Below are 17143 nucleotides of genomic sequence, written 5' to 3'. Positions count from 1 at the left end.
TTACAGTGAAAATGATGGGAGAGGGGCACAGCGAGAAACAGACTGAGAACCGAATTGGGCGACCGCTTCATCCACATCCCTACCATACCATCCCCATCAAATCATGTATAGGGGACTTTTGCAATCTCAGAAACACAATCGCATTGTTATCGTAGATCAATCTTTTTTCATTTGCTATATATCGAGGCGTGTATTGAACATGATGTGTGTTCAGTATGGTAATACATATTCTGAGTTCGACACAACCGGGGATTCGACACATCCGAGTTCCGTCCAACCGGTTTCAATTGTACAGTTGCCGAAAGAACGTACCTCAGGTTTCCAACCAGGGTGCTCACGTGTGTATCGGGGGACACAACACGTATGACGGAGTCAATCTGGAAATAAAGTTACAAAAATGAGTGCAAATCGTTTCGAGTTACGATGGCTTTACTGTACAAACAAAAATAATTGATTTGAACTCAGATACAGATTCCATTGAGCGTAAAAGGCGAAATAGAGACGAAAATTACCTGAATGGATTACTGAACATCAGTTATGACGCAAGGTGTTCGCGAAAAGGGTAAGAGTGTCCTGCTTTATCTGTGGCACCAGTCACAATTTTCATTTAAAAAAGTAAGTGTTTTTTTTATGCCTAACGCGGAATTCAGCAATATTCCTGTCATACGACGTCGATCAAGTAATCAAGTCTTGACCAGACAATCCAGCGATAGACATCATGAGCATCGATCTACGAGGTGTAAACAATCCAGTCTGGATTAGGCAGTCCAGTGTTCAGTTTTTTGTGCAATGATCCACGTCGTTGTGGCACAAGACCAAGCTATCAACCAAGTCACTGAGCATGAGTATCCGATCCATAAAAGTACGCGACAGTTAGTATTGCATCGCGCATCATTTTGACAAGCAACGTACCCCGTTTCCGATGTCTTGTTGGAGCTTGAAGTAAGGAGCGATGGTCGTGTTGGCTATGATGGTGTCTCTGTTGGCGTCCAGTGTGACAATCGTGTTGTATCCTTGTGTGGCTGGAACACATCACGAGTGAGTGAGCGAGTTTGATTTTACGCTTTTAGTAATATTCCAGCAATATCACGGCGGGGGACACCAGAAAGGGGCTTCACACATTGTACCCATGTCGGGAATCGAACCCGGGTCTTCGGCGTGACGAGCAAACGCTTTAATCACGAGGCTCCCAATGCATCACGACATGCATGTGTAAAACATTGCACGTGGGAGTCCCGAGTCACATCACAGCGCTAAGACTATCGTAAATCTATGCTAGAGTGGGGTAGTAGTATATTCTGTTGATTGTTAATAATTGCTGTATATGATTTACTTGAAGTATTAAATTTATTTGGTAAGTATGCCATATATAATCATTTTTTGACTTACAATTCACTGGAAGCCTCCTGAAAAGAAAACAAAATATATCAGGTTTAACGTTTCTATTAATAACAACGAAATTAAAATTATAGTAAATTATAATGCGTATATATACTTGAAATGATACCATAAATCATTTCATGGCTTCATGACAACGGATTGTAATGTAAAAAAACCAGTTCTTTACTATTGTCAAAGACATGCATTTTTAACACGACCAATCCATCTTCACATGAATTTACTTCAATATGTTTTACGCTTGTATATTAATGAACGTAAAAGCCGTTGTGCACGCTTCGTGTACATCCGCTATATAAATATGAATTAAAAATTACAAATTTAAGTCGATGCTTAAGTAAAGCATGAAATTAAATATTTATACGAAATGGCAAGATGATTAATTCAAAGGTCGTGTTCATTTACGTACGTTGCGACAGGAACGCCATTACTACCCAGTACACAATGTTCGTCATTTGAAAGGCTGCGTATAAAGTGGTACACGTCACAGACACTTTGTCCCGCAGTGACTGAAACAAAACACGACAAAACCTTTATCAAAGAATTCTACCACATACGTAAACAACAGGTTCTTGCAAACTCAATAAATCAATAAAACTTCTTTGGACATTTTTTAATTGATAACCATGGACCAAACTTGGAAACATGAACATTGAAACTTGTTCTCACTTTCTTTGTTGCCGAAAGTGATTTTGCTGATGGGAACGGCGGTGCCATTGATATCGATCGAACCGATTTCCGCCAATCTCTCCAACGACGCAGCCAGGAGGCCATCGTAGTTGGTTGTTTTGGTCTTGTCGATATTCAGAACAACAGGAACCTTAGTGCTACCCGTGCTGTAACCAAACACGCATAATTAGTTGGAACGACATTCAATGACTAACCCACACTTATGGCTTGCTTCTTTTATATTGCTAACCCCCCCCCCCCCCCCCCCCCCCCCCCCCCCAACGATCATATTTAGGTCATATTTGAACAAAATATAAAACACAAAATTAAAAAAAATATATTTAAAAAAACTTTTTTTTTGTCTGGTCAGGGTTTGAATGTTGGTGATTGCGGCCTAAACGTATTTTACTCACACTGTCATATACATACGTTAATAAATTTGTTCCTCCGTTCATAGTGAATGCGTTAGGGAGATGTTTTAACGCATCTTTGGACAGTACATGGCGGCAAGTCACCTTGGTTTTGGAGGGAATACTCATACTCGAAGTGATGCGGATTGTAGTTTACCAGTTGCCCTGGATACCGCTGATGTGTCTACAGCAATTGAAACATTCTCAAAGGTTCACTAACACTAATAAGATGTGTTATAACCATACCTTATTATTTACATATGTTCGTGTTAGAATCGACACCCATACACCCAGTCTATAATGTCAACTGAGCTGAAGTCAGACATACCTCAATGTTCCAACAACGCTAATTATATGAGCGGTTCCGGACACAGCTTTGATGATAGCGTCAATCTGAAACAATGTATTACAATCAGTACAGACAATAAACTTAATGCATCCATTTGAAAATGAATAAAATCGCAATAATATCCCACGAGTGTGAACTCTGTTAAGGCACAACGAAAGGCGAAGGGCGTCAACTGGAGATGATGCTGGTTATTAGAACCAGTTCTAATCTTTCGAGAGTAGGAAATATAGTAGTGTTCATGTTATAAAGTTTTCCGATAAAGCCAACTTATTTTGAGGAACCCTTGGACTTTGATACATTGTTTTTATGAACATTTAAAGGACAATACACCCTTGTCAATGGATATAGCAGAGGGCGGAACAATATGACTAAGAGACCGACGGACCATTTAATACTATTCGGTGGGGCGTTGGAGTGATGGGTGGATGTTAGTGGTGGTAAATGTTTCAGTCAGTGCTACTAACACGCAATATTCTTTCAGAACAAAATAGTCGAATTAATTTACTTTGATCACTCAACACACTCTCGTAAATAAAAGCGACAAGAACCATTTACATAATTATAAAACTATCCACTAAAAGCAGAGTCCATTGCACGATTACGACTACACCATAAGCATGTGCTTATCAATCACCACTAAAAGGTGATGGCACCAGGTGTTCGCGAAGAACATCAACCATGCCCAGTAAAGGATTTCTTAAAATTTTCTTTGGGGCGGGCTAAGGACACTCTAATATTTTCCAGTATTTTTGGAACAAGTTTCTTTTCTCACAAACAACAGCCATACACCCACCTCCTAGAATATATGAAACGCTTGGCCCCAAAGTGGTCTGTCGTTACAATCAAGTAACTTTATGTCATTGACTTTCGCAAATTTCTCGAACATACCGCTTTTCTAATGTCTTCTTGCAGCTTGGTGTATGCAGCCGACGATGGGTTGTTAATCACGGCATTGTAGTTTACGTTCAGTATAATAATTGTGCTGTACCCTTGAACAGCTGAAATACACGGAAAATGTATAATTAGTTATCACTTTATTGGCACAGATGCTCTTTGCCTTTGGCGAGGTCATAATAAACTTTCAAAGAACCATGGGATTAATGTTTAAGGCTAAGGGCACAATTACATGTACTTACAAACACACGGTGAGCTTGCTGATGCCCTCCCGAACCCAGGATTACAGTCACACCTATAGCCGCCGGTCTCGTCAAGACACACCTCTTGAGTTCCGGTACAGACAGATGGGGTGGCTAAACACTCGTTGACGTTAGTCTCACAGTTGGTGCCGTTCCAGGCAGAAGTACACGTGCAGGATCCATTGACCGAGTTGCAGGACACTGAGTTCCCGGATATGCATGTACATGCGTTTTCACAGTTTGTGCCATAGCTTGTTGAATTGCATGCTGAAATGAAACAATAGTATATTTGAAGTGTTCCAATCGTAATCTTAAAGTAGAGATTGGTTTGAGAGTGATACCATGAGTTTAACATGGAGTTTGTACACCTCTGTTCTCACTGGCGATTACGTATTTAACAACAATGTGTGAGTTGCAAAGGTTACTGGAAGAGCACGACATGCTTGAGTTTCCTTTTTCGAGACTACCTTGTGTCAGCGCTCGTTTTCACTGACCCATTCAGATAATTTTCATCACTTTTAATCTTTCACGCACCAACTGTTTCGGCAGAAATTCGAGACTGATTATTCTCCGGTGATGACGTTTTGAATCACTAACGATGAGTAATCAATCTCAGTTTAGGAGTGAGAAAAAAGTCCCTGTCTTACATAATTAGAGCTACGGTAATTGACGATGTCACTTATAGCACTCACCAGCACAAGCAGCATCACTTGTTGGTCTCCCGAACCCAGGATTACAGTCGCACACAAAGCTACCGTTTGTGTCGCGACACACCTCTTGAGTTCCGGTACAGGCAGATGGGGTGGCTAAACACTCGTCGACGTTAGTCTCACAGTTGATGCCGGTCCAGCCTGTATTGCACGTGCAGGATCCATTGACCGAGTTGCAGGACACTGAGTTCCCGGATATGCATGTGCATGCGTTTTCACAGTTGGTGCCATAACTTGTCGAATTGCATGCTGAATCAAAACAAATATATTGTACTTTTCGAATTCTTATCTTTTTCCAAACATCTTGATATTGGGATTGGTTTGAAATCTTAGAGTTATCATTTCCAAACTGTAAAAAGTCCTTGTCTTACATAATTAGAGATACGGTATTAGACGATGTCACTTATAGCACTCACCAGCACAAGCAGCATCACTTGTTGGTCTCCCGAACCCAGGATTACAGTCGCACACATAGCTACCGTTTGTGTCGCGACACACCTCTTGAGTTCCGGTACAGACAGATGGGGTGGCTAAACACTCGTCGACGTTTGTCTCACAGTTGGTGCCGGTCCAGCCTGTATTGCACGTGCAGGATCCATTGACAGGGTTACAGGACGCTGTGTTTGCGGACATACAGGTGCATGTGCTTGAACAGTCTGTACCATAGGTCGGAGATTGGCACCCTGAAATAATTATATACTTGCAAGATGCTACCTGGCTGAAGACTTTCACACGTTATGTTAACCTGATTATGACCTTCGCTCTTCAAAGTGGTTATTATCTCATATCGAGGTCAATTGGAGCTTCCCAACTATATTAAGCTGACACTTTGCAACATAGACTATTCAAAGAAAGCCAACTCGCCCACTCACATGTGAAATACATAAAGATACTTAAAGGTCACTTTCGCCGCTCTTTATATGAAGAGAGGTACTTCATTATGTCAAATATCAAGTTCATGAAAGTTTTGAACAAAATGAAAAATCAAAGTTTGGATCAAGTCGTATAATTAATACAAGTTAAAATATCTGAATACTAAATAGACCAATCGTTTGTTCCGACACTTAACCAACACATCAAATGAACTATATATACAAACTAGGCATGTGTAAACTCAAAAAAAGATGCTTCACCAAATTGAAAACCTTTATCTAAAGTATCTAACAACCATGAGAAGAGTAGGTGAGTGAGCTGTGATAAACACGCTTTGAGACGTGTTTCAGTTATATCACAGCGTGTCAACTTAATGTGGGAGGAAAGCCCTAAGCGATGCAGGTCTCTGACGTTTACCACTTTAGTAAAACCCATGAGCACTGGCATGGCGCCAACAAATCTAAAAATCATTATCCACCGTTGTGTGTAGTGTCTGAACCACAAGCCTCCTGGCAGATTATCAACTGGTTGCTGTGAGCTGCTGATGACCCTGGCATTAAACAATTTCTATAACTCTATCGTTACACTTACCAATACATTGAGTATTGTCGGGCGATTTCTGGAACCCCGCTTCACAGTCACACACAAAGCTGCCAGAAGTGTCTCGACACGTCTCATTAGCGCCGCTACAGACAGGTGGGTCGGCTGAGCACTCATCGACGTTAGTCTCACAGTTGGTGCCATTCCAGCCTGTGTTGCACGTGCATGATCCATTGACCGAGTTACAGGACGCTGTGTTGGCGAAAGTACACGTGCATTGACTTGCACAGTTTACCCCAAATGTTGTCGAAGTGCATTCTGAAAAATTGTCGTAACCATATATATACATGTAACACCATAGGCTTATAACATTTTTATTTTAATTACACCTCCTCCGTGGTCTAGTGGTAGAGCGTCTGCCCAGAGAGCGGCATACCAAAAGACGTTAGAAATGGTACTTGTTATTACTCTGCCTTGCGCTTGGAATTCAGGGGCTAAAACAAGTACCAGTCGGCTCGGAGTAGTATACTGTGTATGAGTGTGGTATATTGTTTAACTGCGGTGTGATATCTCAGTGGGATAGCACTATATTATCGGTATTCACTCATTCACAATTGGATTAGGAACGTTGTATTTACAAGCACGTGGCCATCAATGACAACAAAGTACTTTTAAAAACGGGAGCGGCAATAATGAAAGTACAAGTTCCATACATCAAAGAAAATACCAAGAGGTCCGTACATTAAAATTCCAATACCATGATATGAACTTTGACGCATTTTGGGAAAAGAGAGGGCGTATGGATAGGTTTTATTGCCCATCTAAAACATATCCAATGTCTTCTTTTATAACCACCTAGTAAGTTTACTATAAAACAAGAACGGTTGGGTCGATATTGATAAGTGATTATTCAAGCATATTTTTTTGTTCCAACAAATTGCTTATATCGGTATTTACCCGTACAAAACAATTTCAGGAAGTGATGTTATGAACCATGCTTTATTGAAAGCCTAAGATACAATTGAGAGTGTTTTTAAAACGTACTTAGTTTTGCATATATCGTATGAGCTGACAATTAATCTGTTCCTGTTTTGCCATGTAAATAGAAAATAAATTAAATAATATGAAAAAATATTTTCATTATAGTTCATGGCAATCTTTATGCAGTTATTTACTATAGTACTTACGACTACATGCATCTCCAGCTCTGATGTATCCTGGTTGGCAAGTGCAGGAATAGGAACCGTTCCTCTCGTTACACACGCCGTTGGTGCCGCAGATATTGGGAGTGTCGGTACATTCTGGTACGTCCTCCGTGCACGTCGTTCCATTCCATCCAGTCCTACAGCTACAGCTGCCGTCAGTTGCGTTACAGCTGATGGTGTTTGTGGCGTCACAGCTGCAGTTTTGAGCACAGTTGGATCCATACTTTCCTTCAGGGCATGCTGGAGAGGATAGAAAGTTATACTGCATGTGGAGTTTGATGTCTTCTTTATTAATGATGCTGGTGAGGCCATAGTACGACCTATCAAACACGGTGGTCTACCACTGGCCACTATAACATTTTATATGAATATCTGTATTCTCAGCACACATACCTTCACAAGTAGTCATGTCAGGAGCCAACTGGAAGCCATCAAAGGAAGAGCAAATGCACTTCGTTCACATACCTTCACAAGTTGCCATGTCAGCAGCCAACTGGAAGCCATCAAAGGAAAAGCAAATGCACTTCGTTCACATACCTACACAAGTTGCCATGTCAGCAGCCAACTGGAAGCCATCAGAGGAAGACCATGTGTACTTCTCTTACATACCTTCACAAGTTGCCATGTCAGCAGCCAACTGGAAGCCATCAGAGCAGGAACATGTGTATGTGCCAGGAGGTGAGTTTGTACAGTTCTGCGAACACGTTGTATTCACGTCACACTCGTCAATGTCTGTTGGATAAAAGATGTTTTGGAAAATAACATGCAATTTAGATTACTAAAACTGGTACAGCATCATTATCGCCTTTTAGCGTATCAAGTTTTTAATTAATTTTATGCTCTCAGCTTTATTTATCATATTACACAAAACTGTTACATCCTACAGAGTTAGATTGACACTCGGTCTATGATAACAGATATATACAATGGTGTTAATACGAAATAATATGAAATTAACTCCAGTATTTTACCTGGAGCGTTGTCAGAATCAAAATTCTGAAAATTGGATCAAAAAGACATAGGGCCCTTCAGATATCTAGTTACAATTCGATTTGGAAGTTGATCCCCCAAAGCATCTGCATCACACACATTGTACACGTACCATAACAGGTTATGTTGTCGGCGTCACTCAGCTGGTATCCTGGGTTACAGAAACATATGTCTGCTCCTCCTTCAACACGACAACCACCGTTGGTGGAGCAGTCTGTTCTGTTGCAAGTCGGAGCTCCAGGTTTCACTGCGTAATAATGGTGCCAACCTTTATTATACTTTCATTTACTTATGAACATGTGTTTGAGACCGAGTAGCGTCTGAAGCCATAAACTTTATTCTCATGCAAATCCTTTAAAGGTTATCGTGAGATAGCATACAAGTCGGAGCGCTGAGTTTCGCTGTGTAAAAGGGATGGACACTACACTACAGGATGGTAGTGGAATATTCGAGTTTTTTGTGATCTACGTCACAAGTGTTCACAGTTGATTAGTAAGCAAGTTCAGCCTTCGGTGACATCCAACACAGCGACTGATTCAATTAATGTCGTTTTAACCACAAATCAGCAATGTTTCAGCTATTCCATAGGTATGACAGGGCTAACCAGCGGTTATAGTATGAGCATCCGATGACTTACATTGTTGCTATCCTATCCCATAGGCTTGGACTTATTCTACCCAAGGGGTAATATTGTTTGGAAGCAATTGTTGCCGAAGAGTATTAAAGAAATAATATATTTATTGTAATATACTTACGTGTGCAACTTAACCTGTTTGCTGTAAGCTCATAGCCATCGTAGCATTCACATGCAAATCCGCCAAGAGTGTTCCTACACTTTTGCGGACAACCGCTGGTCCCACGGGCGCATTCGTCTATATCTATTAAAACATGTAAGCAGAGTTATAAATGTTGGTGCCCAAATATGTAGGTACATAAAATTTGGAGTGAAATATGTAATATGTTCTCAGTTTTGTGAAACTACGTGATATCTTCAGTACTTGCCAATTTCAAAAGTGCTTCATTCGGAAATAGGTTCATGACTTACTTATACAGTTGTAGGTATTGATTTAGTAATTGTGCCAGACATATACCAAGATTATTAAATCAACAATTTCAAAATTATATATATTTAAATAATCTTAGTCAATCTACCTGTTCGGAAATAGACATGATGTTTTCATTAGAAACTTAAGACTGACCTTTACAAGTACCCTTCCCCTCCAGCACAAAGCCCGTTTGGCAGGAACACTGATAGCTGCCAACAGAGTTGGTGCAGTCTTGGTCACACTCGTTCTGCGTGCTGATCGAACACTCGTTGACATCTATATTCCATCAAGTGCGATACAAATTACCATGAGACAGCAAGAAGTAATGGTGTTTTTATTTTTCCTTATCAAAACAATTAACTGCACATAAGGTTAATAAACGTAATAGGGTCTTGCTCAACTGTTACTGTGAGGAATTATCCAAAAATGTTTCCGAATAGATTTATGTGGCTTTGGGTACGTCTTGTTCTTTTTCATTTTCCGCCGCGTTGTGAAATGGTTTGAATAATGAATAAAACCCTTTAAAACCCAACTCACTAACTTGCTCTGTTCATGACTCAATAAAATCACGTGAACGTAAAGATGAAAAAAGCTAGGAAAACCAATAACTCCAAGTCGTTCAAATTGTCTATCTAAACATATCAATTAGATGCATATTTGAAATCCAGGCAATATGAACAATATGCTACCAGTAGCACAAACTGAAGTTGGTGAAGGTCAGGGTCATGGTGCAAGGTCATGGACAACGATTCCAGAATTTAAACACATGAAATGAATTTCTCTTCAGTTGAAACTAGTTTGACTTGCAAACACCAACATCCATGAACAGTTCAACCTGATCAGCACTGATACCAAAATTTAACTTACCGTCACAACTGTTTCCATTTGCTATGAAACCTGTACGGCATTTACAGAGATACGATCCAGGCGTGTTTTGACAGTCGGAGTTTGCCTGGCAGGTAGCGGTGGAACATTCATTGATATCGCTCTGACATTTGTCCCCCGTCCAGCCGCTCTTGCAGCTGCAGCCCGTGGTCTTGTTACAGACCTGTGTCCCCAGAGGGGCACATCCACACTCACTTGAGCAATTCACACCCCAGTGGCTGTCATCGCAGGCTAAAGAGGAAGAAAAAAACAAAATTAATATTCTTTTCGTGGTAATCATTAAGTTAGAATATAATCGATATATTACTTCTCCAAATGCTTGATAGAAGAGGAGATTAAATGGAGGGGGTGGTCAAGCTCGGTGACTTTGTTGACTGCGTGTCACCATACCTCGATGAAGAGGAATGTGCTAATAATATTCATCCTTGGATTGTCCGGACTCAATAATTTATATAATAAACTGTGTTTATGACGAACACGTTTATAACGAACTGACCGATATAACGAAATTATGTTTTAGTCCCGGGCATTTGTTGAAAAATGCTGTATATATGCTTATAAAGAGCTACGGTTATAAGAAACTAAAAATATTGGTACCCTGGAGTTCGTTATAACCGTAGTTTAATGTTTCAAACAAATAACGTTGTATGATGTGGCGCGGGGCTACTGCCAATATTCGGAAGACTGACTAAGAAACCTACCAACACATGTCCGCTCATCATTGTCCAGATTTGTACCAGATGTACAGGTACATTTGTAAGAACCCGGGGTGTTTGTGCAGGTGCTCTTGTCGGTACACAGGTTTAATGTTGCATTGTCGCATTCGTTAAAGTCTGAAAGTTAAATAGTCCATCCATGTAAATGAAACAAAACATAAAATAAGCCTACGTGTATGGAAAGCCTGTACATGATACCAGTTAGACATCACTTCTTTGGTTTGAATTCAAACTGACCCAAAACCCAAATTGTTTCTCCTGTGACATCTATAAACTATTTGTTAAATTCATGATTAGAATAACCAGTTTCGATTATCCGATGAAACGCATACCATTGAGCTTGAAAGGCAAAATAGCCGTAAATATTATTTGAATGGATCACCGAAAATCAGTGATGCCACAAGATATACGCGATTGTATATTCTGAACTACTCTCATACGGCTGTATCAAGAGAATAATTACATAAGCTTCGGAATATAAACATTATGGACGACAACAGTTTAAAAGATGTCTAAACCGGGATTACACTTTTCCTCCCAAATCCATACATTCATGGAAAACGAGCAATTACACCAAATGTGGACTTCTAATAGCAAATAATTCTCGATCAGCAAACAAGAACACCTTTTTTGTCATGTATCCTCGCGATTTCGGTAAAGGACCATACATGTCTGTCCAGAATACATTACTGGTGTATATCAGCTCTAGCCTCTTACCAACACACGTCATTTGGTCAGCACCCAGTGAAAAGCCTCGGTTACATTTACAGACAGCGCTGCCACTGACCACCTCACAGTAGTGGCTACAGTTCAGATTGGTCAGTCCCGCACAGGGGTCAGTCTGCTCAGGATCTGCAATGTTCATGAAGACTCATCATTACAATATATATATACACTGTTCATAAAGAGTCGTCTGTATAATATGTATACAATGTTCATGAAGACTCGCCTATAACATAAAGATGCAACGTTCACGAAGACTCGTCTGTATGAAAGTATACAACGTTCATGAAGACTCGTCTATATAAAGTATACAATGTTCATGAAGACTCGTCTATATAAGTAATCATATACAATGTTCATGAAGACTCGTCCGTGTAATAAGTATTGAATGTTCATGAAGATTCGTCTATGTCATAGGTATACAATGCTCATGAAGACTCGTCTATATAAAAGTATACAATGTTCATGAAGACTCGTCAATATAATAAGTAATCATATACAATGTTCATGGAGATCATGACTTAAATGTATTGGCATATTTCAAACTGTTTGAAATCACTGATTGGTAAAGTTAACTGGTAAATATAGAATGATTTAAGTCCTTCTATCACCCATCAGCGCCAAATAACTGTGTGCTTCCCTTGTTAAGTTTCCACCTCTGTTATCTTATTATTTTTGTTGTTCGTACAGGTATATGCATATGTTCTATGCTTCATAGCTTTAATTCACTTCCTTTTGTGTATTATTTCTAAATGCCATTCAGACTTGATACAACCATGTACCATAACGTGACTGAAACTGTCATCAGTTTTTTCATATAAAACTGTAAGAAAAATTAAGGAATTCTTGCACCTCTACACCCAAACCGTGACCCGCAGCCCTAAGCCCTACCCTTCAACAACATCGGATACTTCAAGTATATGGTCTTTCGCCGATAATAGACATACAGATGCATGATGTGTATCCAGAATCCTTTACCTTTAGTACACGTCTTCCTATCATCGTTGAGGGTGTAACCGCCGTTGCAGAAACAGTTGTAGCTGCCCACCACGTTCATACATGATTGTTCACAAATGTCCTGTCCGTTGTTGCACTCGTTGATGTCTGGTCAATCACAAGTATATATTGATAACTTATTTGATGAGATGTTCAAATGGTTATTCAAAATTTAAGAATGTTTGAACATTGATTTAAATGGCTACAATGAATACTGTGTTTTGCTTTATATTTATCTTACAAGGAAACACAGGCAACAAGATGGAATCATTGCAGTATAAGCCTCATGTTTAATATATTCTCAGGGAGTCTACATTAACTCACCCGTGCAATTACTGTCCTCCTTCGTGTAGCCTGGGTTACAGTTACAAGCGAACGAGCCAACGGCATTGACACATTGGGAATTGGAAGGACAAACGATGGCGTCGGTGGTAGATTTACACTCATCAATATCTAAAACAGAAGAGGTATTATGATAAAGAGTTAATATTACCACTGACGAAAGAAGTAAGATAAGCGCCAATCATCTCTTGGCTTCCTTCGTTATCTCCTACCCTATATTATTTCCCACCCTTTGTTATCTTATTATTTTATTGTCCTTACATGTACATATATATGCTCTCTGCCTCATGTCATTCATTCACCTAACGAAGGAGTAAGCATATACTCTGAAACGTTTTGTTCCTCATAATAAAGAAGTTGGCATCCATATATTCTCTTCCTTTTGTGTATCACTACTAAATGCCTTTCAAAGACCCAGTGTTGGATGGTTCAAGCGACTGCTGATTGGTTTAAAAAGGTAGAATGTCGATCAAAAGCGTGTGCATTTTTCATAGCACATTATCAGAATAGGAACGGTTCGAAGTCCTTGAAAGTCAGACTGGCCCACACTGGCCACCATCTAACTATATTACGTTGCTCAACAGCACTTAATTAAGAATACATGTATGTGCTCCGTGCACAAGGCCACATACAACAACCTTAATGTATTTTCAATGCCACTAGCATCCGTATGGTGCGTCACCAGCAAACTTTCTCCCTTACCTATGCAGTCGGTTCCGTTCTTGACATAACCTTCACTACACTTGCATTCATATGACCCGTTGGTGTTGGAACATGTTTGCGAGTTGCCGCAGATGGTAGGGTTCGCCTGACATTCGTTAACGTCTTCGTTGCACGTTGGTCCTGTCCATCCCGCTGTACACACACATCCCCTAGCGGGGTCGCAGCTCGTCGCCCGACCTTGACATTCACATGTGGATTGACATTCTACCCCCCACTTCGGGAAGCCACATTCTGAAAGAAATGTCAGATAATTCAGATCGTTTCTACCCCACAACCTCCACTTTCAAACATGAAGTCGTATCATCACTATTTGAAAGTGATTCATTAACACATGCGTATGACATAGTCGGAATCGTACAATCGAGTCATGAATATGAAAAAAGGTTTGTCGCTTATATGTTATCTATAAATAGGCAACGAGCATCAAGTCATAAGTGTTCACACACTCATGATATAGTCAGAATCTTACAATCAACATGAATATGAATATGGAAAGGATGGTATCGCTTTAATTTACGAATGTGTATTATCTGCAAATAAATATAAATTTAGCTTGCTACTCACTGAGGCAGGTCTGTTTGTCTTGTGACAGTTTGAACCCGGTGTAGCAGGAGCATACGTAGCTGCCGACGGTGTTGTTACAGATTTGACCGCACAGGTTCTGGTCACATTCGTTGACATCTAGGTAAAACCATTATTTTTCATGTTCGTTAGGGACCGAGGATGTAATATTGATTGTTGTGGAAGGTGGGACATTGGTTTGTTGCAGAATATTAGTTTAGTCGGCGCTTCAAAACATACAAAACAAATCTGGAAAAGGACCAACATCACATTATTTTCTATTATATATATTTTTTTTGTTTAGGTTTGTTGTGTTTTAAACAAAATATTTGGGTGAGGTGACAAATTAATGGTTGCAGATCCTTTGGTACAGATGTTTTTAAGAAGAAATAAATGTTACCCACCTGTGCAGTTTTTTCCATTAAGATGAAGGGTGAATCCCGGTCTGCATTTACAGGTGCCGTTGTCACAGAATTGTTCACATTCAGTGGTTGCGCAGACGCCAATAGGCGCTGAAACACAGAGCACTTTGTGAAAAGCCATGCCATTAACATCAAAACAAAAAAAACAAATGTCGGACACAAGAGATAAATGTCAGTGGGTAGAATAATTCTTCAAATATTTGTAGGGGCGGTCGGGTAGCCTAGTGGTTAAAGCGTTCGCTCGTCACGGCGAAGACCCGGGTTCGAATCCCGACATGGGTACAATGTGTGAAGCCCATTTCTGGTGTCCCCCGCCGTGATATTGCTGGAATATTGCTAAAAGCGGCGTAAAACCAAACTCACTCACTCACTCAAATATTTGTATATATCACCTTACACAAGACTGGACAGTGATACAACTGTTGCATACAAGGTATACCATCTAACACAAGACTGGACAGTGATACAACTGTTGCATACAAGGTATACCATCTTACACAAGACTGGACAGTGATATAACTGTTGCATACAAGGTATACCATCTAACACAAGACTGGACAGTGATACAACTGTTGCATACAAGATAGACCATCTTACACAAGACTGGACAGTGATACAATTGTTGCATACAAGGTATACCATCTAACACAAGACTGGACAGTGATACAACTGTTGTATACAAGGTAGACCATCTTACACAAGACTGGACAGTGATACAATTGTTGCATACAAGGTATACCATCTAACACAAGACTGGACAGTGATACAACTGTTGCATACAAGGTATACCATCTAACACAAGACTGGACAGTGATACAACTGTTGCATACAAGGTATACCATCTTACACAAGACTGGACAGTGATATAACTGTTGCATACAAGGTATACCATCTAACACAAGACTGGACAGTGATACAACTGTTGCATACAAGGTAGACCATCTTACACAAGACTGGACAGTGATACAATTGTTGCATACAAGGTATACCATCTAAAACAAGACTGGACAGTGATATAACTGTTGCATACAAGGTATACCATCTAACACAAGACTGGACAGTGATACAACTGTTGCATACAAGGTATACCATCTAACACAAGACTGGACTGTGATACAACTGTTGCATACAAGGTATACCATCTTACACAAGACTAGACAGTGAAATAACTGTTGCATACAAGGTATACCATCTAACACAAGACTGGACACTGATACAACTGTTGCATACAAGGTAGACCATCTTACACAAGACTGGACAGTGATACAACTGGTGCATACAAGGTATACCATCTAACACAAGACTGGACAGTGATATAACTGGTGCACACAAGGTATACCATCTAACACAAGACTGGACAGTGATACAACTGTTGTATACAAGGTAGACCATTTTACACAAGACTGGACAGTGATACAACTGTTGCATACAAGGTAGACCATCTTACACAAGACTGGAAAGTGTTACAACTGTTGCATACAAGATAGACCATCTAACACATGACTGGACAATGATGTCATCGGTACATACAAGGTAGGCCATCTTACACATTACGCGTTGCACCCGCTACAGAATAAATATACTAACACAATAGTATGGACAACCCGCTACCCGCTATTTCCTGTAATAGGTTACACTTACCTCCGTCGCATGTTTTATTATCAGCATTGAGGGTGTATCCATCGTAACAGCCGCATTGCCAGCCGCCGTCGGTGTTGTTGCATGTTTGAACACAGTCGCTGCTGCTCTCGTCACACTCATCAATATCTTCAAGAAAATATTGATCAGATCAGTTAAAGGAGAAGTGAAAGGTTTGTGTCTATTCAAGCAGCGGATAATATATAAAAACAACCACACATAATTTCAATATGAATGGACAATAACCGTTCTTGTCAAAATAATTAATGACTACTTGGGAACTAGTCTTATTTTGGCATTTAATCCACAATAAATTGTACTGGTTCGTCGATCAGAAAGAGGTGTTTTGCGAATAAAAACGACTTCTTTGTGTCTTCGTGCCTGTTTTATACTTATGCAATGGTTCGAATATGCATGTAATAAACATTCACTGACCGACACATTTGCCGCTGCTATCTTTCCTGAATCCCTTCTCACACATGCACATGAAGGAACCAATCGTATCTTCACATTTTGAGTTGACCGGACAGTCTCCTCTCCCGTCGTTAGCCAGGCATTCATTAATATCTGTAAGCATAAATTTAAAATTATACCTTAATGCCATACAGTTTGGCATGAAATATCGTCATTATCGTCTATTATTATTATTATTATTATTATTATTATTATTATTATTATTATAACAATAAAATTGCACATATTTGATTTACTTAATGATTACGATGCTAAATGGTTCGGTAATGTTTGAAAGCAATGATGTGGTATAGTATCTCGACGTGTGCTTCAGTAGTTTCATTATATTATCACAACA

At 39.8% G+C, this 17143-nt stretch overlaps 1 protein-coding gene across 1 annotated transcript in view; it reads right to left on the bottom strand.

Moving 5' to 3' along the window:
• LOC139463866 (uncharacterized) overlaps positions 1-17143 on the bottom strand; it is a 43769-nt gene that overhangs the window by 8713 nt on the left and 17913 nt on the right. The window contains exons 23-48 of the mRNA XM_071245263.1: positions 16768-16899; positions 16336-16461; positions 14677-14784; positions 14276-14392; positions 13691-13942; positions 12971-13099; positions 12629-12754; positions 11645-11779; positions 10913-11044; positions 10194-10442; positions 9480-9602; positions 9036-9158; positions 8393-8527; positions 7900-8022; positions 7273-7530; positions 6137-6403; positions 5089-5355; positions 4655-4921; positions 3963-4229; positions 3715-3824; positions 2806-2870; positions 2068-2234; positions 1808-1907; positions 1390-1406; positions 913-1022; positions 313-377 (exon numbers count right to left, since the gene is read on the bottom strand). Coding sequence (XP_071101364.1) covers positions 313-377; positions 913-1022; positions 1390-1406; positions 1808-1907; positions 2068-2234; positions 2806-2870; positions 3715-3824; positions 3963-4229; positions 4655-4921; positions 5089-5355; positions 6137-6403; positions 7273-7530; positions 7900-8022; positions 8393-8527; positions 9036-9158; positions 9480-9602; positions 10194-10442; positions 10913-11044; positions 11645-11779; positions 12629-12754; positions 12971-13099; positions 13691-13942; positions 14276-14392; positions 14677-14784; positions 16336-16461; positions 16768-16899 — 3970 coding nt within the window. The remainder of the gene's footprint in view (positions 1-312; positions 378-912; positions 1023-1389; positions 1407-1807; positions 1908-2067; positions 2235-2805; positions 2871-3714; positions 3825-3962; positions 4230-4654; positions 4922-5088; positions 5356-6136; positions 6404-7272; positions 7531-7899; positions 8023-8392; positions 8528-9035; positions 9159-9479; positions 9603-10193; positions 10443-10912; positions 11045-11644; positions 11780-12628; positions 12755-12970; positions 13100-13690; positions 13943-14275; positions 14393-14676; positions 14785-16335; positions 16462-16767; positions 16900-17143) is intronic.

Source organism: Haliotis cracherodii, unplaced genomic scaffold (assembly GCF_022045235.1).
Source record: "Haliotis cracherodii isolate W230 unplaced genomic scaffold, xgHalCrac1.p SCAF_16, whole genome shotgun sequence".
Lineage (NCBI taxonomy): Eukaryota > Metazoa > Mollusca > Gastropoda > Lepetellida > Haliotidae > Haliotis > Haliotis cracherodii.
This window is presented reverse-complemented; position numbering and strand designations above follow the sequence as displayed.